Source organism: Oenanthe melanoleuca, chromosome 1, assembly GCF_029582105.1.
Source record: "Oenanthe melanoleuca isolate GR-GAL-2019-014 chromosome 1, OMel1.0, whole genome shotgun sequence".
Lineage (NCBI taxonomy): Eukaryota > Metazoa > Chordata > Aves > Passeriformes > Muscicapidae > Oenanthe > Oenanthe melanoleuca.
The window spans coordinates 86721626-86743161 of record NC_079333.1 but is presented as its reverse complement, the minus strand read 5'-3'; the positions used below and the strand labels follow the sequence as shown (position 1 = coordinate 86743161).

The window sequence follows — 21536 nt, the reverse complement described above, 5'->3', positions numbered from 1 at the left end:
CGTATGTGTATTGGAATCAGGTTCGATTTGCACTTTGTGTTTGGAAACAAGGAAAGCTATGTGTCAGTAACCTGAGACCTAGAGAAGTTAACTCTTTAAACTGCCCCTGCCTGAGACATGTCGCTACAGCAGTTTGCCTGCCTAAGCCTCACTTTCTGACTGTGCTGCTAAGGTTCTTAGTCTAAGGACTGTGTAAATGGTATTTCATTTCATTTGATTTTGAAGTTGGCCTCCTACCACATAGTAGGAAACATACATCTGCTGAGGGCAACCAGGACACACCAAAACGTTGCACAGAACACTCCTGACCAAGAGAACCTGATGCAGGGGCAGCAAGGCTGCTGTACTTTGGACCAATGCCCTGTGACCTTGAAGGTTCCTGGAAGCTATGAATTTTGCTAGTAGTGAATAGTGTTTCCTAATACCTGCTGACATACTAGGAGTATGTTACTGCTACTGTCCTTATAATACATACTTGAGGAAAAAGGTGTATGTCTGGTACCATAAAGGATAGAATGGCCCAGACTCACTGCTGAGTAACAGTCTTTAGTTGTCTAGAAGAGCACTCTTCTACTTCCTCTGAAAAAGGCAACTTTTTTTCCTGCTGAGGAATGATAAAAATCTCAGTTTGTGGGATAGGGGAAAGCCATGCTTCACAGGGAATGAAGAGATCTTGAAGTCTGAGAAGGACTGCTGTTAAAAGGTTGTTGCACAGGGACCATAAAGCCCCACACAGTGCTCCAGTTGTCTTCCTTTCCTCAGCTGGAAGGGAGAGGATTTGGCCACCAGAGGGCTCTCTAGGGACAAGAAAGCAATTCCCAGACTCCTGGCCCCAGCAGAGCTGGAAGTGGCCTGGTGCCAATGCAGACTTTGGAACTACCCAGTATCTTCCCCTGTCAAAGAAGTCTGTTTGTGGATGTCTTTACAAGTGTTTCTCCTCAAATTTTTAGGGAGACAGGTGTGGGAGAATTGCACTACAGCTGCTCTATTTCACACTGCATAGATCAACTGCCAGTGAAGATCACTGACTGCTCTCTTGCCCTGCACTTTGCTGTATTTGAGCTCCTTAAGTGAGAACAGAGGAAAAAGATGATTGTATTCCAGCCAATGACTGGCAGTCAGGACCCAGATCACATATTTTACTCTCTACACCAAGGAACAGGTTCTGACAAATTAAATTAATTTATTTTGTACAAGTGGTAATAGTGTCACAGTTAACACAGTAATACGTAATTTTATACATCTGCTTGCTTTCAATATTACAAAATTCCCTGGGACTATTCTTTTAAAAGGAGGGTCCTGACACTGATCACATTCTTAATTCTTAAAAAATAAAAACAACACACCACCAACAACACTAACAGAACCACCAGTTCCAGATATCAAATCCGACATACAGTACAAAGTGTTAACACACTTACTTGAAAGGCAGGAAAAATTGGTCAAGTGTCAATTAATTCATGGAAAGCTTAAAGTGTGCTTTAATCAGTGCAAATAGAGGAATGTGTCAACTGCTGCAGTATCTGACCACCTGGTTACATCTGGCATGTCATCCCTGAGAAAGCAACTTCTCCCTGCAAGTCTCTCGGAGTTTGTTGATTGTTGCCATGGATAAGCTTCCAGGATCAGTGAATATTTTCTGAGGGCAAACAAAGAAAATTCTTAGTTAAACTGCTGGCTTTGGACAGCATGCTCAAATTGTCACATATTCTCTGAGACAGTAAACCTGCAGCTCATAACAAGTGCAGTAAATGACACAAAAGCAGCAATAGAAAATCTGGTTTGAATGGGTATCCAGTTGAGATTATTTTAGATGGCAGGTGGTAGAAAGTGGCATATTTAGAACATACTAAACTGCCCTGGGTAATGTGACAAAGCGCCAGTGCACTTCCTGTGTGGTGCTAGCAGAGGTGGTTCAGGCTCTGGAACAAAGAAACCAGTGTCTTCCTACTGCAAAAAATCAGTTTTAATCCCTCATTACACTGCCTCTGCTCCTCTTCCCTACCACGCTTTCCAGGGGAGTAAGGGATATGGATCAAAGAACCTGATGTGTTCTGAATGCCATTACACATCTTCAATTATTTTTTTCCTTTTGTTTTCACTTTTGTTCAAGAACATTTGTTTCCACTACTTCACCTAGAACTTCTGAGTGAACAAAACTGTGAAGCAAAGCTACAGGTTTATGCACTTCAAGCTACAGTTAAGGTGTGTGGGCACCTCAGTTCTCTGGAGCTGTTAAATGACAGCTCTAGAGACAAGACTGTAATTAAACCAGTTCAGAATAGCTTTCTGGCTAAAACTAAGGTTCTCTTTTGGGGCAGGAGGCATAAAGATACCTGTCATCACCTCTACTGGTACTAATACCTGTACTGCTGAAGAAAAACCCAGCACAACAAACATCCAAGCTCACAAGTACGTTTCAAAGTTACAGAAGAACTTAACCTAAATTGTTTATCTAACTGCCTTCAAAGCCCCATTAGTATGGTAAATAACAGTTAAAATTCTTCTACTTAGGGTAACTGCAAGAAAAAGGTAGTTGATTCTCTAAAAATAGCTAGTGTAAAATTTAACATAATTAAAGAGGGGAGAGGGAAGTCCTTTAAGGACAAGTGTTAGCATCAGCCTCTGAACAGGTGTCCTTAAGGCAGTTAACATTTATTAAAATTCTTATTGTAAACTGTTAATAGAATGGAAAAGCCCCTCAAACATCTCCCTTCTAAATTAAAGCTGTACCTGTGATTTTTTTCTTGCTCCTTTAATTAAAAAGACTTAAAGGTGTCAGTAAATTAAGCTAAGTTTTCTTCTATATGAACAATAATGAAAGTTAGTATAAATGATATCCTACTGTGACTGACCTATGCAGAGAGATGTGCCATGAGCATGAAACACTTTGGGGGGTAATGTCACCCTCCAGAACATGGTTTTGTGCACACTAAGCAAACAGTGATAGTGAAGTTGACCATGTGATTTATCACAGATATGCTCCTGTTACTTGTTTTGCAGCTTCCATCTTTTATGTTGCCATCTTCCTAATGTTTTATAGTGATGTGGTACCTACCGTATTAGTAATTTAAAAGAATAACAGATTGCAGACTGTCACAGCACTTGGACATTCAACTTCATGGTTTTTGTCTGCAAATGGGAACCTGCTGCTACCATCTTGTTTCTAAACAGAATGTGTATTTGGGCACTACAGTCATTTATCAGTGCAAGCTTAAAATTCACTTCATGCATATTCTACAATACTGTGTTTACAGTTCATCTGAAAACAGGATCAATAACCATAGTCCACTGGAAAAATGTGCTAAAACTATTTTCTCATCAGACTTCCTGCCTTAACTGATAAAAAGGGTGAAGAAGAATTTTCTTCCCTGTATGATAGATAATGTGGATGGATTGCTATATATGGAATTAGATAAAAACTATTAAATATATAATTGATCATAATTATTAAATATAAATTATTTAATATATTAACATATTTATTAGAAATATTTTAGTTTCTTATTTAAAAAACAATCCTAACACCTGTGTTTCTACTAACTGTATCCCTCTTTTGCTCAGTGAAGAACATTTATAAGTCAGACTTGGTTTTAATTTGGAATGACTAAAAGCTGCAGAGAATTTACCTGCATGAAGCTGTGACACTCTGTTACAAATGTTCCTTTGGTGATCTGCTTAAATTTATCACAAATATCAGGGAAATTCGTGGCTTCCAAAATAAAAGCTTGGTTTTGCTTAATCAGAGTTAAGGCCACACGGAAGATGATCTTTGACCCTTCATAGAATAAACAATCCCATATTCGGAGCACAGTCTGCAGGAAAGGAGAGAATTTTCAGATTAACCTTGATTTCCAGTAAGCAATTATTACTAAAGCAGTACAAATGAAATAATTAGGGGTGTAGTAAGAGAACTTTATGTTAGCAATTACCTCCACTGGAAGAATGTCAATGAACAGGCATATAAACCAGCGTGACACCACTAGGGTCCACATGACTCCATGTCTTTCCATCAGCTCTGCCACAGCTGGAACTTTCATTTTCACAAGTTCTCCAAGAACTTCCTGATCAGTTTTCAGGCCCAACATTGCAGGACTGTAATAATCTTGGAGAGAAGAAATCAAAACTCAGGAATCTGTGCACATGATCTTCTTATGAAATTGAAGAGGATGTCCTCTGCAGCTGAATGTATAAAGGCACACTGAGCCCAGGAATCCCAAGGTGAAGTAAATTAACTCACAGCATGAAGTTCTCTGCACTGTGGTCATAGACTGCTGCTCTTTCAGCCAAGGCTGATCCCTCTGCACAAACACTTCATTCATGCCTACCGAAATACCTTCTTTCTCTCTGATGTTTTGTGGCAACTCATTCTTCCTTCCCAAGGAAGGTAGTTTTTCACTGCTAGCTTAAACTACAAAAGTAGTACTAATACTTAAACAGTTCAATATAACCATCCCCTCCTTCCTGTGTCTGGGGGCTGCACAACTCCCAGTCCACACAATACCCAGACAGGTACCAAAAAACCCAAACCCCCACAATAACCTGTAGCCTTTAGACCAGATCCAGTCGAACTGGAAATCCAAATTCTTCAAAGCATCAGCTGAGCAGGGGTGCTGGAGGCCAGATACTCCCCATCTTCTAAGGTGTGACCTAGCCATTAAGGCAGGAGTTTTTCTCTCCTTTCTCTGAGCCAAGAAAATCCCACTTTTCATAGAATAATTCTGAAAGGAAGTGAATGAAAGATCCCCTCAGGCAACATCTCTTCCTACTTAATTTACCTGCAAGTGAAGGATTAAAGTAAGACCTACATTCCTGCACTTCTGGTCACTGCAGTAACTGGTAAATTCACAATTAAGAACAACAGAGCACTCTGGCTGTCAGTCCACAGCCTGTTTGTCAGGGTAAGCATTTTCATTACCAAGGTGGCAGGCTAAATAACGAGTGTCTCAGCTCTATAGATGAGTAACTGGGTATATTTAAGGGAAGAAAAAAATGTGGTTTCAATTCATATGTATTCAAATGCCCCAGTATGACACAAGAATTACACAGATGTTTAAGGAATTCGTATTTTGGGTTTATATGTTGACAGAAACATTTAAGCTGGACTTCGCCTCTCCAGTCCTGGGAAGCAACTTTTGATAGTCCACGAGTGCACTGCTGACAAGACCTATGTTATTAACTTTTGTTTATGGAAAGAAAGCAGTGGTAACACAAATTCCTTTCTATGCCTTTCTTTCCTTCACTGATTCTGAAAAGCTGCAATTCAGATTTCTGTCTTACATAGTTTCTGCCAATGTCCCCAGACACACACAGCATAGTCCAATGGTTCATATAATAGTGAAGGAATCAGAGAAAGTCTATTTGCCTGAAATAATTCTAATAAAACCTTCCAGTGCCACACACAAGTTTAAAAATAGGTCTGAACTATGCAGAACATGTATAACCACTTATATTTCTGTAATTTCACAAGAGCAGTTTAATATTCCACTCTTTCCTGTGCCAACGGTTTTCTTGAACAGACTTCCCACCCTATGAGTTATTTGCTCAACATTTGTTCTGGCCAAACTCTAGAACATCTACAGGAGTTTTTAATGATACTGCAGAGTATCACATCCAGTCTTTAGGAGCTAGCTTTCAGTCTGGGATCCTTTGTTCCCCCTGGAGAGTGAGATTTAAACTCCTCTACAGACCTAAGAGTCACTGCCACTCACATATTCTTTATCTGCCTTTCAATTGCTTGTAGGGAAAGCTCCAACAGCTAAAACAAGTAATCCCATGGAAAAGTGTACTGAAAACAACACCACAACTTCAGAGCCAAAACAAAACCCTCTCTTTCTGCATGTGCTGTGCTCATTTTTGAACTGGAATGCAGTAACAGTAACATTAATTGGCTGAGTACATCTTTTTTTAAAATGTTGCTTTAATGCAAGTGAAATCTAATGACATCTCAAATAACAAGTAACAGAACAAGCCTTTTCCCTTTCCCATCCTTCCTCCTCCTCTCATACATTCACAAACAAATTTTTCCTCTTTATTTGTGCTCCTGACACACGTGACTACTGAAAACTTCAAGTTACCACTGGCAAATGTCCTCAGGAAGAAGGACAGCAGTCCACTCACACTGCTTTGCTGCGATCATCTGACATGCTGAAACCAACAGCAGCTGCTATTTTTAATCTGTACAGCAAAGTAAATGTCAGGATCTCAAGAACACAACTGGACACCTACCCAGCTCTTTGAGAGCTGGGAAGCAAAAAGTTAACAGTCACTCCACAAATTCCTGAAGCAGCCAGGAAGCTTTGGTGTAAATTAAAATTTCATTCAAGTCTGTTAGATTGTACTACTGGACAGAAAGGAAAAAAGGATCCATTCATCTATCTGGGGCAGCCCCCTGCTGTTCCTCGTGGAGCAGGAGCAGCTCCCATGTGCCCTGGTACACAGCACTGCAATGTTCAGCCCAGCGCTGCTGCAGAACCAGTGGGAGGAGTGATTAACCATTTATGCAAATGCCAATAACTGAATAGCAGGGGTTTTCAGCATACTAGCTGCCAGTTCACAACAGAAGTTAGGTTAAAACAATCTGCATTGAAGACATTTTACATGTAATTCTTGTGTGTTAATTATAGTTCATGTGGGTATTAATTATAATTATGACACATAATTAATATGTAATTATAATTTTCTATTTATTTTTCCTGTATATATACATTTATACATAAATGTGTGTATATAAAATTAGCTTCTCAAATTAGGAAAGCCGCATTTTCAAATCCTTCAGAAACATTCCTGGAGGACCTCGTATTTGTGCAAAACTTACCCACAGATCACTTACAAGGAACACCTTTCAGAGTCCACATCTGGTTTCACTAGGGAAGATGATTTTGTAACTTGGTTCAGTGCCTAAGTGCTTGGTAACATTTAACCTACATGGCTCATCTATTCCCTTCTTACTTACTAGGGATTCCCGGTCATTAAGCCCTCTGAAAATGTCCCCTCAGCAAAAATCCTGCAGCTCTCTCTTGCTGCAAATGCTTCACTGTGTGCCCTAGTTTCCTAATATTTTATAATTGACTGCTCTGCCCAGAAGTCAAAATATCCTTGTTTATAACCAAGTCTACACAAGCCTACCTCTCCCACACACCACAAAGCTGTTTTTCACAAAATACAAGGCAGACAATTATTTTTACTCATCTACCAATGAAACACATTAGCTTTATATTCCTTACGTATCTTATATCTTACAAATTATTTGAAATTTCTAGATTTGCATGATCCACAGTTAATTAGCATCTTAATTATTTTTCCCCTCTCAATAATCTGGCAAAATACTGCACAATTGATGACTCAGAACAAACCTGAGTCAGTAATGGCTCCCAATCTACCACTTACTAATTTAAAAAACAGGCTAATTATATTGTGTATCTGTTGATCTAGGTGGTTTATAGGAATGTCCTCTGACAAAATACCATTCCCCTGAAAAAAACACAGCCAGGTTGTTTCCTTTATTTCTTCAAATGGTCAAATGGAAGTCATAATTTTTAGGTGATCACACACTACATTATTTTTCATCACATTTTCTGGAAGGCAACAAATGAAATATTGTATTATTAATTGATTACTAAATTCCAGAAAAACATCTAGATGAAAATAAAGTTTCTCAGTATGCAACTTGGCATTTTCAAGTGCTTTTGTCTGCTGATCCAAGGCTTTCTGTACTCTCCTCTCAGCTTTCCCTTTGTTGCTTTACCTGTGTGCTTTGCCCAGTCTGTTGTTCAAGTATCTGCCTATGGATTTTGGACGCCTTGCTAAGTTTAGGAGTGCCTGAGGGTGTATCAGAGGGCAATGTGGGCAGCATCCCACATGGAATTCATTGTGCTTCTTCCTCTTGGAGTCAAGCAGCAAACAGGAAAAGCCAGCTTCACCAGTTGCCAGCTACTTTATTGCTACTGTACAACACAGGTGACCACATGAAGGGACTTTTTTCCTTGTTCAAAGGGCTTTTAGTTACTAACACTGCACTGCCTGTGGCATGCAGTCACTGAGCTGGAAACCTGTCCTGGCACAGACATTCCTAACACTACATTTCACTGTCTCCCTGTCACAACAGTTAACACATCTCTGGATCTTACCAGAATACCCAGGACTCAGACATAACTGGCTGCTTGTGTTCCAGAACAGTAATAAGATTTGTAGGAAATAAGGATAAAGCTTGTAGGGACTCTATGACCTTGTTCTCTATTACAAATAGATTAAGAGGTTCCAAAAATAAAAGTTTAAGAAGCAATACTCTTATAGTCTTAAATTATCTCTAGGAATCAAGAGCTACAGAAGTTTAAAAAAAAAAAAAAAAAAAAAAAAATCCTTCCAGTCTGTTGTGCCTGTGTCAGGTTAAATATACATATTCCTAGTGGAACTAAATTCGTAAGTGTTACAAAAACACCCCAAACAAGACCTCAGCTCTGCTGCTTATATTCCAGCATTTCTATTATTTCAAGAGCCTACACAGACCAGCCTGGGACAGAATGTTTTGTCTTGGAGATCCAACCCAACTGGAAAGTTAAAAACTGGCTAGTTTAACTTTTCTCACAGACTAATCAATGCAAAGTATTTTATTCACAAGAATATGATTATAATGTCCATAAGAACTCTGTGTGTGTGATGATAATGTTGTCTCCTTCCATAGTAGCAGAAATAATTCATTTTTATACCACCAAGCAACATTCAATCTCTCCTTGCTGGAGATACCATTTGCTACCAGACCTCACTGGAATCCAGGAGGGAAGAGAATAGGCAAGAAAATGCAGAGGTTTCCATGAACAGGATTTCATGAAAAGCACTCGGTTCTACATTTCCTACATTTCAAGTCAAACCCAAAACAGATTCCATCATGTGCATTTGTAGGGGGAATAAAATAAACATTTAAAACATATCAGCTTTTGTGTCTTCTAAGTATCTACATCATGAGTCTTACATTAAAAGCTGAACAACCTACATTTGGGAAGAAATCAGGAAGCCACAACAGGAAAAGGAGGAAACCCAAGAGTACTGCCAATTCTTTTTGCAGTATCAGACCAGAGTGACCCCTGCAGGTGTCCTGGCCAGAGTGATATCCTGCAGATATGTGGCTAAATGGCAAGCTAAAACCTCTTAACTACATTATTTTTAAAACACAAGTTCCTAATTTTTCAGGGAATAGAAAAAACATCCAACAAATCAAACAACCCCAAACAGGTTCAAGCTATATTTTATCTCTTCCTTCAAACTAAAGTGACTGAGAACTTCTGTCCTGGAGTACTGAACTCACATCACAACCAGCATCAACTGTATCATTCACAACTGAACATCAGCTTTAAGTAAACATAAGGAAACCAAATTTATTTTGGATGGCAGAACTATCTTTAAAAAAAATGGGAATGCAAGCATTTTATAGATCCTTATTGCTTGAGATTACACAAAATTTTGAGTAATGTAACTTGAGAAATAACTTACTAACACCTTTCCAGCAAGCACAAAAAGGCAGTGTTTGTTTCTACATAATGCCATCTGCCTGTATTCATCTTTTGCTTCTGGTCCCAAACTTGGAAAATAGATCCCAGGGTGCTGAAAGAGCCTTTGGTTTCCCATTTCACAGAGCACAGTGGGATTCTGAGCAGATGTAGTAGCTAGCTACCTGCCATTTGGAAACTGAAGAAGGACGCTTGTTAATTAGAAAGACAGTGGAAAGGCAGGCAAAGATGTCATCCTTCCAGACATTACAGACAGCAGAGATGAAATACAAAGAAACAAAGACTTTATGTGTAATCCCTCAGAGAAACAAACTGAAGTTAGCAGCATGCTGGGAAACACAAATGCAAGAGAATGAAACTGGCTATGTTAATTATTTATTTACATACCACCTCTGTTAAGTGCTGCTCAGTAGTGACACAACTACTCCAGCTTAAAGTTACAAAAACCAAACTGCTCTCTTATAGCTTAGACATAACTGAGCAAAATACTGTTGGGCCAGCTCTCCTCTCTCCCCTCTTCGTCGATATTTGTCAGTAGTGGTTTTTTCACAGTATCACTGAGCTGACAGACACCAACAGACACAGCACACACACACACAGTATTCCCCGCTTGGCTGTTCCCAAACAGCCTGGCCTGACTCCAATCATTGCACCCCATGAATTGTGCCTGTCTAAAGAGCTGCATACTTTGGAGAAGTCTGCAGTTTACGGGGCTGACAATGACCCCAGGAGCCAAGGCTTTTAACACACAGGACCCTCTGACAGACTTTTATCGCCAATTTCCTCAAAGTGAGAGGAAATTCAAGAACAAGCATTGAAAACTACAACTGCTTACCATGCTGTTGAGGAAATAAACTTTTAAAAGGAAAAAAAAAAAAAAAAAACAGCTTACAACTGTATAATGAGTCTTAATGACTGATGACTTCAGCTGAATAAGGATTCCTGGATCTGTTTTTAACTCCACAGCATTAGAAATAATAAGTATTTTATCAGTTGACTGCATGGACAAGATTATTCTTAACACCTCAGCACAAAACACAGCTGTGATATCCTCTCATGCTTAAGAAGAACCTCAGTGTTACATTCTTCTCAGGTCTTCACAAGAATGCTGCAGTCATACCAAGAGGACCACTGAGCACATTACTTGAGACTGGAACAGAAGCACCTTAAAACAGAGAGCTGGACCAACAGGTATGGTTCTCATCTGGTACTGGAAAAAGGAAACCAATCTAACACTTTGGTCTGAATAGAGGGGGAATGAAAGCCACAATCCTCTTATTTCAAGCTTGAAGAAGCTAACAAGAGAATTAATTTTACACTTGGAGCAACAGGTTTTAGAACTGCAAGATGAATGAGACTTCTCCACTAGCCATGAACTGACATCTTAGTAAAGCACTCCAGTCTTCTGAACATGAACACATGAAATGCAACCAAGGTTGCATTTTCTAAGCATTTCTCTCAAAGGTAGACAAAAATTACCACTGTACATGATTTTCTTCATTTAATTTCCTTTACTCACAAAGCACATCTTACACCAAAACATTATTTATGTTGCCACCTCTGCTGAATGTACATTATACTATAATTTGAAACACTATCAAAGCCTTCTGTCTTTCCACTATGACATTTTTAAAAATCCAACACTTAATGGAGTTAAACTTTTGAAAAAACCCTCAATTTTGCAGTATCTTAAGTTGCAAATACAATAAATCCAGAGCAAGCACATCATAGCTCAGAAAAAGCCAAAGCAATCTTTGGATATATGCACTACTGAAGAGAGTATATAATCTCTGATTATAACATTAGCAAAACTGAGAAAACTCGTAACATTAGAAACATAACTCCAAACATTAGAAAACTGCACCCAGCTCTGATATTTACAATTCAGGCAGAAAGCTGAAGAACTTGAAAGGACATGAAAGAAAAGGTTATAAACACTACTTAGAAAAACTGAGTTCTATAAGGAACCTCTTTATTTGTAGCATTTATGAAAGAAAAATTAAAAGCAAAGTTTACCACTTCATAAAGAAAACATACCAGGCATTGTGGGCTTTTCAATATAATAGGAGAAAGTCTTGGAGAAAGTCTTAAAAAAAGCAATACCTGCAAATTAGGACAATTCAAATTCCAATTTAAAAATACATCAAGTGTTTTTAGTAAGACTGATTTACAGTTTGAATACAGTACTAGTAGTGGTGGCAGGATCACACTTTCAGGGACTGGCACCTAAAACTCCTCTGGGCAGTCTGCTCCACTGCCTCACTATCCTCTGAGTAAAGAATTTCCTCCTGACATCTAATCTAAGTGTCCCCTATTTTAATGTAAAACCATTCCTCCTTGTCCTATCACCATCTGCTCCTGTAAGAAGTTGCTCTCCACCTTTTTTTAGAACTCTCTTTAAGTACTGAAAGGCCACAATGGGAAGAAGTACTATTTCTTCATCTGGCTTTTTGTATGGAAAGTTAAGATTTCCAGTTACATTTCCAGTTTTATAAGTCTTGGTATTTAATACACAGATAACTTCAAGCATATTAATACATTTTATGGGGAATTACAAGTTAAAATATAAAACATGCAGAGCCCTGGCTGACCATCAGAAAGTCACAAAAACACAAAAAACTGCTCTGGCTTTGCGTATTAATTCTAAAGATAGAACAGCACAGTCCCTTAAGCATGGAGATGGCTTTTAATACCACGTGCACGTGAGTGCTTTCAGAACTCAAGCCATTAGATAAAATTAAAAATAAAAAAAAGAAAAAAGAAAAAAAAGAAAATAGAACATCCCTCCAACATGGCTACTCTAATTAAATATAAAGCATAAACTAAGCAAGCCTTGTGCTGTATACTAAGGCTTGGCTACTTATTGGTTCTTTCACGTCAAAAAAACCCATGACCTCTTCTCCCAAACCCACACTTCTGTGTTTATGCCACAATACCTGCTTTCCTCCATTGCATGCTGCCAGGGAAGTCTACCTTTGATCAGTCCTAGCTGAATTAAGATCACATTTGGCAAGTTATTTTGCTGATGGCTTTTGAAAGGGATGAAGCAAATAGCACTATCTGCACAGACAGCCAAGGCTGCAGTCCCACACAGACTAGAGCTATGGATGGCCTACTGAAGATACTTTAAGTTCAATATAATCAAATTATATCAATAGAAGGCTTACTTGTCAGAATGAAGGAGGCATTCTTGACTTTTTCTTGGTGGAATAGGTCCTGCTTCCAGTGTAAGTAGTCATGCCAACGAAAACAATATTCTTCAGCATTTTTAAACACTATGGTGCTTTTGCTGCGTATTTCCTCAGAAATGTAAGGCTAACAGCATGGTTATTCTTGTCATGTACAGCAAACTTCTGTTTCACACAGAAGTGTAAGAGTTCTACCCAGTCACCTAAAACACACCTAACTAAATAATGAGATTGTTCTTTTATTGATGAGTTTTGCGACTGGGTGAGAGGGAGATATTATACAGAAAGTAAATAAATTATTTCAAATAAATACCTGTGTAATTTCAAAGGAAAAAAAATCAGTTGCTTATTTCCTGCTTGCTCAAGTCTCACAAATCCCCTAGCAGTTCAGATTTATAAGTAATGAGGATTTCAGGCTTATCGTGGTTTCTAAATACAGGCACATGACTCCCTCATTCCACCTTCACCTTACCAGGACACTGCAAGCTTAATTCCTGGGTAAATGACCTCTAATGCTTTCATTGTGGCTGGGTGTTAACAGTAAAACATGATGGAGTTCCACATTTCAAAACTCTGAATTGTTCAGCTGACCAGCAAAATGCTCATGTCTCTGAGGACCAGATGTGATGCTGGAGGCCAAAGGGGCACACCACTATGGCTTCAAATAAGATCACAGAGGGACTCCATGGATGAGTGAGAATACTGCCACCTCACAGACCTGTAGCTGAGTGCTGCCAGAGGACGAAGATAAAGTAGCCCAGAACTGATCAATCTGCTGCAATTTTCTGGGCTGATGGTGCTATAAAAAGTTCAGTTGTCAAAAACTACTTTGCAAACATAGTGTCATCATGTCACACATAGCCTTGAAAGGAGCTTTCCACACCAAAAGCACATGCTGGAGGTGCTCAAGTCTTCTCTCTAAAAGGAAATGCTTTTTATCATGACAACCTCCATCTTAGGCTACAAATTCAGCTCAGTTTAGGTCTAGCAGTGTTTTTTACCTGCACAGCTAAATAAAAACGTTTCCTGTGAAGAGTTCCACTCCCTTTGGAGATGCAGGTCTGAAAAGATGCAGCTGCCAAGTCAGTTCTGCATTCAGACGTTCCCTGACAATACCCAATTAGGGTATTTAAATAAATTCAGCCATAAGAACAAAATAAATACAGGCTCAACCGCAATTCAAAGCAAACAGCCTAAACAGAAATACTTTACAGCTTAGTACAGCCTTCTGCATTTCCCAAGTGGTCCTTCCCTTAAAACCTGCAAGTCTGTATGATGGGACTCAAAAGATCGTTACAACATGAATCACTCAAAAGAGAAGGATATTCAAGAGTTTGATATGTAGCTATGATGCCATTCAGTTCAAATATTCATGTCTCTCATGTGCCCAATCTCTTGTGCAACCTCTGAGTCTCTGGCTGACAAAACTGCAAGCCAGAGAGCTGAACAAACATGGGAGATATCTGTTATCTCAGCATGCAGGCACCTGCCTTAACCAGCAGTCACTACACTACACACCAAAGTGGCACCTTGCTTTGCACCTTGTGTGCTTGCAGCTAATGCCAGTTATTTCAGTGCAGTCTACTACTTTGGTGACTATTTCATCATCAAAACTCTGCTCTTTTAATTTTTTATAAACAATCCACTATACATGGGAAAAATAATTTTAGAAGAAGCTGCTAAAAAGTAACGAGACTGAAGGAAGATTGTTAGACTGATTCTTCAAGAATGTTACACCTCATTTAAGTTTTTATTAAAACACTGGAGAAAAAGAAAAAGCTGGTATTTGTTAACAACCCTAAACTAAGAGATACTGACCCATGTCAACACACGAAGCACAACAAAGTAATAGTGAAAGACTGCAGTAGGAGACATGATGACACTTAAAATAACAAGAATGTGCAAATAAAGTTCAGCAAAAAGGTGTTACAAATTCCCAAATGCTGTGGAAAAAACATCTGTTGACAACGAGAGAGAAGGAACAGCAGATGCATTATGAGGGAGATCACAAATCAAAACCAGAGTCCCACTAGGGAAAAAAGGCAAGGGAAATCCTACAGCTTTTCTCTCTTAAGCAAAACACTTTCTCCTGTGAAAAGAGCCACTAGGTGATTCTCCACCGGAAAACAGAAGTGTGCCATTGTGACCAGGTTTTAAAAAAAACCAAAACAATCAATTCAAACTGGAACAATCACACAATTATTATTAGGTTAAAACAGGAACAGAGAAAAGGTTCATGCAAGAGAAGAGCTTGACTGAAGGAGCATAGCCATACAAAAAAACCTCCAAAATTAATTGACTGGATCCTACAAATACATGAAAAGTAAGCACCAAAGAGAGGGGGACTTTCCTCATCCCTAAAAGTCAGCATTGACCCTAGAATAAAAGGAAATCAAATTGGCCATGAATGGGGCAGTGCAGAACCCATGAGACTACTCTTCACCACAGGAAAAGTACTCTACAACTATTTTTCAGTAAGAGTAACTCCAGTATAATAGTCCAGTAGACTATTCAGAGTATAGGTTGATAGACACAATTGCTTCCAGACTGAGAAGCACAGAAGGTGGGAGAGGAGATTATTCTTCTATATACAAGCATATCTGTCATGCTAAAGTGAGACCAAGGTGTTCAGTTTTTCTACGCATAACCTCACCATCTAATCACAAATATGTAAAATATGACAAGTCTACTCCTTTACTTACATACTGAGGAACCACAGTTAAAAGATCCTACCTACCTAGTGCTTTCTAAAGCAATCTCCCCACTTTTCCCTTAACAGCACAAAAAAGTCCCAAAAACTTCTCAACAAGAATCAGAGTGATGAACAGAAACATCAGAGCTACGCTGAGTACAAACTGCAGGCACATCCACTCTGTGCTTGAATTGAATCTATACTGCTTCTTGTGGGCAATGTTGTCTGCTCCAGCTATCTGTCTAAATGAACCTGGAAATAAAAAAAAAATTTGGTAACACCCAAAACTTCAGTTAAACAAATAATTCTCTTCCCCCTTGCTGTGTTTAAGTGATAATCCCTCCAAATCCCTGGCTGAGCAGCTGACAGACAACAGGCAGAAATGCATGGGCTTGCCCTCAGCAGATGCAGGAGCTTTCTGGCCTCACCCAGCTGTACCCAGCAGTGAAGAGTTCAGCCAAATGAAACGCATGCACACAACTCCTCTTACCAACCAACCAAAGCCTAATTTACTGGCTCTCTCTATCCAGCTGCATTATCTCCATTTGGATGGAACAACAGTTCAGCCAGAAAACCTTTAGTGATGGAGTCCCATTTTCTGCCACTTCCCCAGAATGTTCCCATCTGTCACACTGTACATTTCAATCAATGACATTGATCTGTGGCTGCCTTAGTTCATCTGCTGACCAAAAAAACCACTGTCAGCACCATGGTTCTGGAGCGTCTGTTTAATGTAATTAAACACATGTGGCCAGGGGAGGAAGCACCCACAGGGACACAGCAGAGGGCAGAGAATGGATTTCTAAATTGTCCTAAAGCACCACTGATTTAACTAGCAGTGACAGGACATACTCAAAAAATGAGGACATGACCTGGAGGCATATTTGGTGCAACAACAGGGGGAAAAACATGTATATTATAATGTAAACAAATCAAGAAAACCAAATCAGCAACCAAACTAATGGAAAAATGCTGGCATCAACAATCAAATTGTTAGCATCCAACAAAACTGATTCCTAGTCCTCCCTCTGAAGACCTGGAAAACATACAAGATCTACAAGATCTTGAGAGGTACAGTGCTTCTCTGCTTCCCTAATAATTATAGGGCTTAAAATTGAAATGTGCAATACCTTGTACTAACAGAAAGGCAGTAATTATTTACCCGAGTGAGTTGATTTATGAATATATTCTCTCACATATGCATGTACAGTATTTCACTGAAATTATGCCAGTTATTTTATCTGTCATGCTTTGACTTCTATAAATATAAAAATCAAACAGTATAGGAGAATGGTGGGAATAGAAGGGATAAAAATATTTTTTAAAATCAGAGGGGAAGAGCATCAGCAGTTAAGTTTTCTGTCAATAACATCTTGTATTATTCAATACAAATATTTATACTATATAGAAGATTCATATTGCCCAGTTGGACCCAGGCTAAAGTTAGTAACAACAATCTTGTAATAGAAAAGTAAAAATATACCTATAACTTGAGTAAATGTACACCTCCTTTATACACAGTAATTGCATTTCATGTTATGAGTTTCTTCTCATCACCAATGCTACCTGCCTAAGATAAAGTCAAAAGCTAGGAAGGAAAAATAAGAGCAACTTTTGCCACAAGTATCAGTAAAGTGTAGAAGTGTATAAAAATGCAGGTTTTTCTGATAAACTGAATTAGGTTCCCTACCAAAACAACAAATATAAAATTCTGACTTTACCTCATTTTCCTCAATAAGTGTGTAAGACAATTGAAAGGATTAATAGCAAGAGTTTCCACATATCACAATTAACCTGCCTTTTACTGAGTGCCTTATCTCTGACACAGTGATGTCAAAGCAGATATCCACCCATGCCAGGCAGTGGCAGGTCCCAGGGCAGACAGCAGCCCTGTCTCCTGCCTGTTTGCACAGCTTAGAGCTCTCAAGGCTGAACAAAAGCAACAGACAGTTGATTTCTTTAGACTATTTTTACAGCTTGAAAGTAAGCTCCAAGGCTGCATAATGTTAAATATTTGCAGACTGATTCAACAACTCATAACATTCCCTGCCTGTCTCTACTCTTTCAGTCTGGAAACAAAGTCCAACCACTGTTTCCACACAAGGAAAATCCAAGTTCCTACACGGTGTATTCAGTGTAAAATAACTTCTTACAGTCATTCAAAAGCATGAAAAGAATCTTTCAGCTATTCTTCTTTATTTCGCAAGGTCTTTTCTTTCTATTTAATAGGGAACCAAAATTCCTTTGTTTAATCTTAAACATGAACAGACAGAAAGAAAAGTGAAAGTTTCAATCAACCTTGATGTCCTTGACCAGTACCTAGTTGACAGTGTAATACTGAATTTCCACCTCCAAATATTTAAGACAAAAATCACTGCAAAAGCAAAACTAGGCCAATAAAGAATTAATCCTCCACTTTCCATTAGTCTTCCAATGAGATCTTCCACCTACATTAAAGGTGTATCTGTAGTCACACCTGTGCAATGAATGGGAATTCACAATAAAAACATTCTCCCTCTATAATTAAATCCCAAGAAAAAACATTGCCAAATGCATTTCACAGGAGTAAAAAATATAGCTATGCCTGGTATCTACTTCTGTTTTTAAACTACTTCTTCACATGTGCAGTGAGGTTCAGCTTATACATGGGGCAAAATTGAGTGTGTAAACACCTCCTGCAAAGCCAGAGATCCAGGCAAGGGAACTCAAAACAACTGAACAGACCAGATGCAGATATTGTCTACAACTGGAGAAGAATGCAAAGATAAATGGCAAGCTCCAATATAAAACTATGTTTTTAACATACCAGGCAATATTCTTCCAATAAGAGCATCTAGCAACCAAAATGATTCTTCTTCATTCTTTGTAATAAGAATCAGGTATCCAGCAATGAAGTTCATGCCCTGAAATAGAAAGAAGAGTTTCTAGTTTAATTCTTTTGACTAAGGGCTAAATTACTGCAGTTCTACAAAGTGTGCATATTAATTCTAGTAATGAAGGCCACTAGTTGAGTAACCTGCTAAACCTGCACGACAGCTAACAAGAATTATTAACAAAGATCAAGAAGAGGAAAATTAAAAGAAAAAGCTTAGCAGTCTATACTTCAATTTTGCTTTTTTGTAAATTCCAAAGCCCAATGCAACTGAAAGCTGCTTTGATCAGTACCCAAACACAGCTGTATTAGATGAGCACTACAAACACAACAAACCTGCAGGTAGACAGTGAGGCTGCAGGAGGAGAATGTCTGACCCAAAATACACTAAGTCAAATGTTGCAGTTCCAGGAGCTTTTACAAGCTTTTGCTGCCTAACTCATCTGAAGGCTGTGTACAAACAGTTTTCTTCCATAATCCTCCAGTACATACATACAATAGCACTGATCCTGTGAGGAGACCAGATGTGCAAAGAATCCACACAAGGGTTTTTTAAGTGTTCTTCTTTCATTAGCCAGTAAAGGTACCAAAATATTTTACTAACAATTGGACATGCAGAAGCTACTATGGTTTAGAATTGTGTGTTATGTTGTGTATAACCACCTCTATATAGAAACCTGACACATGCAAAAGTGAGTATTAATAATTCTACCCCTTCTGTTATTATCAAAATATTAAAATTATATTTTGATAAACACCTATCACTGGAAACAACGGAACTTACTCATCTTTTGAAAGGGAGTAATGGGAGTAAATAATTTCTATACTAAAACTAGTTGGGGTATGCAAGAAAAATTTTGGTTTTTGAGACTTCAGTGTAGTTCCTCTGTTTTCTCTCAAGATTTAAAAAAAATACTGTTTCATATTCTCTCTCCAAAGTAGTTGTATTTACTACACTAACTTTCTCAACTAAAATGAGCTGCATGTTAGCACACACATTCTTGCTCAGGAAGCAGAGGAGACAGGAGAGGAATTAATAAGTGAACCAGAAACACATTTTGCTCATGACAGTGATCCTTCAAGTCAGATCCTTTTTTTCCTTGACTGTCAGACTCTCATAAATCAACTTATCTTCTCTGTGTCCCACAGGAAACTTTACAGTACTTGACAGTGACAACAGAAGCTTTCTTGAGCTGCCATCAAAGCAGTATCAGGTTGAATTTCAAAGAAATTTTCTTCCTACCTGTGTTATCTATATTGGGAGATGGCACTAAATAAATGCTACTAGCCCCTAAGGACATGACACCACATTAATGCTGGTCTTTCTGTACTTTGAAAAATGTGACAGTGAAAACAAAAGAAATTGAGATCTCATGATGCCATGTACATACCAAGGACTGCTTGGGGAAAGATATCAGAAGGAGGGAAAGGCAAGCTCGCTTCCTCTTGTTCTCCAAAGCAACTACTCTTCATACAACCACATGTGATAAAATACTTATGTTGCAGCTAACAAGTGGAACCAAATTGATTAAGATGGCTACAAGAACAGCCACTGAGAAATTCAGAAGGAAATTTGAATTTGCCCGAAGCTATTCATATCCCACACCCCCCAACCCAACCTCACAGGGCCAGTTCATAAACAGAAATAGTTTGTGGGTGTGCTTCTAAAAACACACATTGAAATGGACAGGAACAGTTACCACTGCTGAAATGCAGCAGTTTACAAAATGATGCTTACATACCTGACAATATCCTACTGCTTTATTATGATGCCCATATGCGACCAATACATTGTAGAGCGCGTGCTGTAAACATGGATCGGCAGTTTTGCGGAATTTTACATTATCTGGAAATGTTCTGTTCATGTCTAGACAAAAGGGAAAAAGACCAAAATTAAGAGCTGCTCCTCATCACTTTCCAAATAAACTTTTACAGGTCTTCTGAAGTACAACTGAAGCTTCACTATAGTTCACTGAACTGTTGTTAAGGTGGACTAATTTTAAAAAACAGCTTTACCACCATTTTGGCTAAAAGGGCGCTTGCATTCAAGGATAATCCATTCCTAGAAAGAATAATCCTATTAGAGTAACAATTTCAATTTCAAGCAGGTCTAAAGAAATTCTCCTGCAGATTGGACCCTCTCCATGTCTGACTGCAAAGGCTTAAATGAAAACAAACTTGGTATTTAGACTGACAGACACAAAACATGCCAAACATATCAAGTCAAGTGGCATGAAATGAGTTATGCTTCTAGGACAGCATATACTTGTAACAAACCAGGTAAACTTTCAACTGACTTATTCAGCAAACTACTACCAAACAGTAGCAGCCAAAAAACCCCAGATTCCTTCCTGCAGCTGCCGACTTCCAGTTAAAAATCACTTTTTAATATTTAACTTTCTCCATGATGTGATCGTGAGAAGAGCTGTGTCTTCACTGGTGCAAGATCACCCAGAATGGAAGTGATTTCTCATAACCAAGTAGCAGAGCACGTTCCCACATGCTTCAAATTCAATGCTTAACCAACCAAGGAGTATGCAATTACTGACATTTCCAACCATTAATTTCTTTCAGACCAAAAATTAATAGTAGGACTCATCTCTCCTTACAAAAGTCTAAAAATTAGACAAGCAAGTTCGAGCTAATCATCCCAAATCAGCCCTTAGTTGTTGGAAAGACAGAGGCAGAGTTAATTTTTGCCCTGCTTCACTCCATAAAGAGAGAACCCAAGGTCACTTGCATACACCTGTGCATCTGATCTTTATATAGAATTTTTCTCTCCAATTTAAACAGCTAAAAGTAACTTTGCAGATTTTCAAAACCCAAGAGTTATTAATAAAATATGAGCAGTTGAGTTATATTTAACAACAACAAATTGGGTTAAAGTTAAAAACAAACTTCAGTAACAGCACCTCTGTACAGATCTTCATGTCCTAAGAATTATCACTTTTTATCACCCTTTTCCAGCATAAAGGAAGAAGTCTGTTGCAGCTTTGACACAAAGTTCAGCTGTAAGCAACCAAAGGAAGAAAGCTCTCCAAAATTACGAGCAGTGTAGTGGAAGTCACGTGCATGAAGAAGTTATCATGCTAATTGCTATTTTTTCCTTTTAAAGGGAACAAATCATTTACAAAAAAGTATTTTACTTCACCTCTCATGTGAATGAGAAAACACAAGGAAAAAGGCAATTTTTGAGATGACCTGAACAACAGATAGTTACAAGATAAATGAATTTCTTTTGCTGCTTCTTGATATGCAGCATAGTATTTGCATAATCA

At 38.5% G+C, this 21536-nt stretch overlaps 1 protein-coding gene across 2 annotated transcripts in view; it reads right to left on the bottom strand.

Moving 5' to 3' along the window:
• Positions 1 to 1163: 1163 nt before the first annotated feature.
• Positions 1164 to 21536, bottom strand: part of GRTP1 (growth hormone regulated TBC protein 1) — a 34098-nt gene continuing 13725 nt past the window's right edge. For both annotated transcript variants that reach the window (XM_056502231.1, XM_056502239.1), the window contains 5 exons: positions 20001 to 20125; positions 18193 to 18289; positions 3933 to 4105; positions 3630 to 3815; positions 1164 to 1639 (listed from right to left, as the gene is read on the bottom strand). In XM_056502231.1, the coding sequence (XP_056358206.1) occupies positions 1550 to 1639; positions 3630 to 3815; positions 3933 to 4105; positions 18193 to 18289; positions 20001 to 20125 (671 nt within the window). In that variant the 3' untranslated portion in view covers positions 1164 to 1549. The remainder of the gene's footprint in view (positions 1640 to 3629; positions 3816 to 3932; positions 4106 to 18192; positions 18290 to 20000; positions 20126 to 21536) is intronic.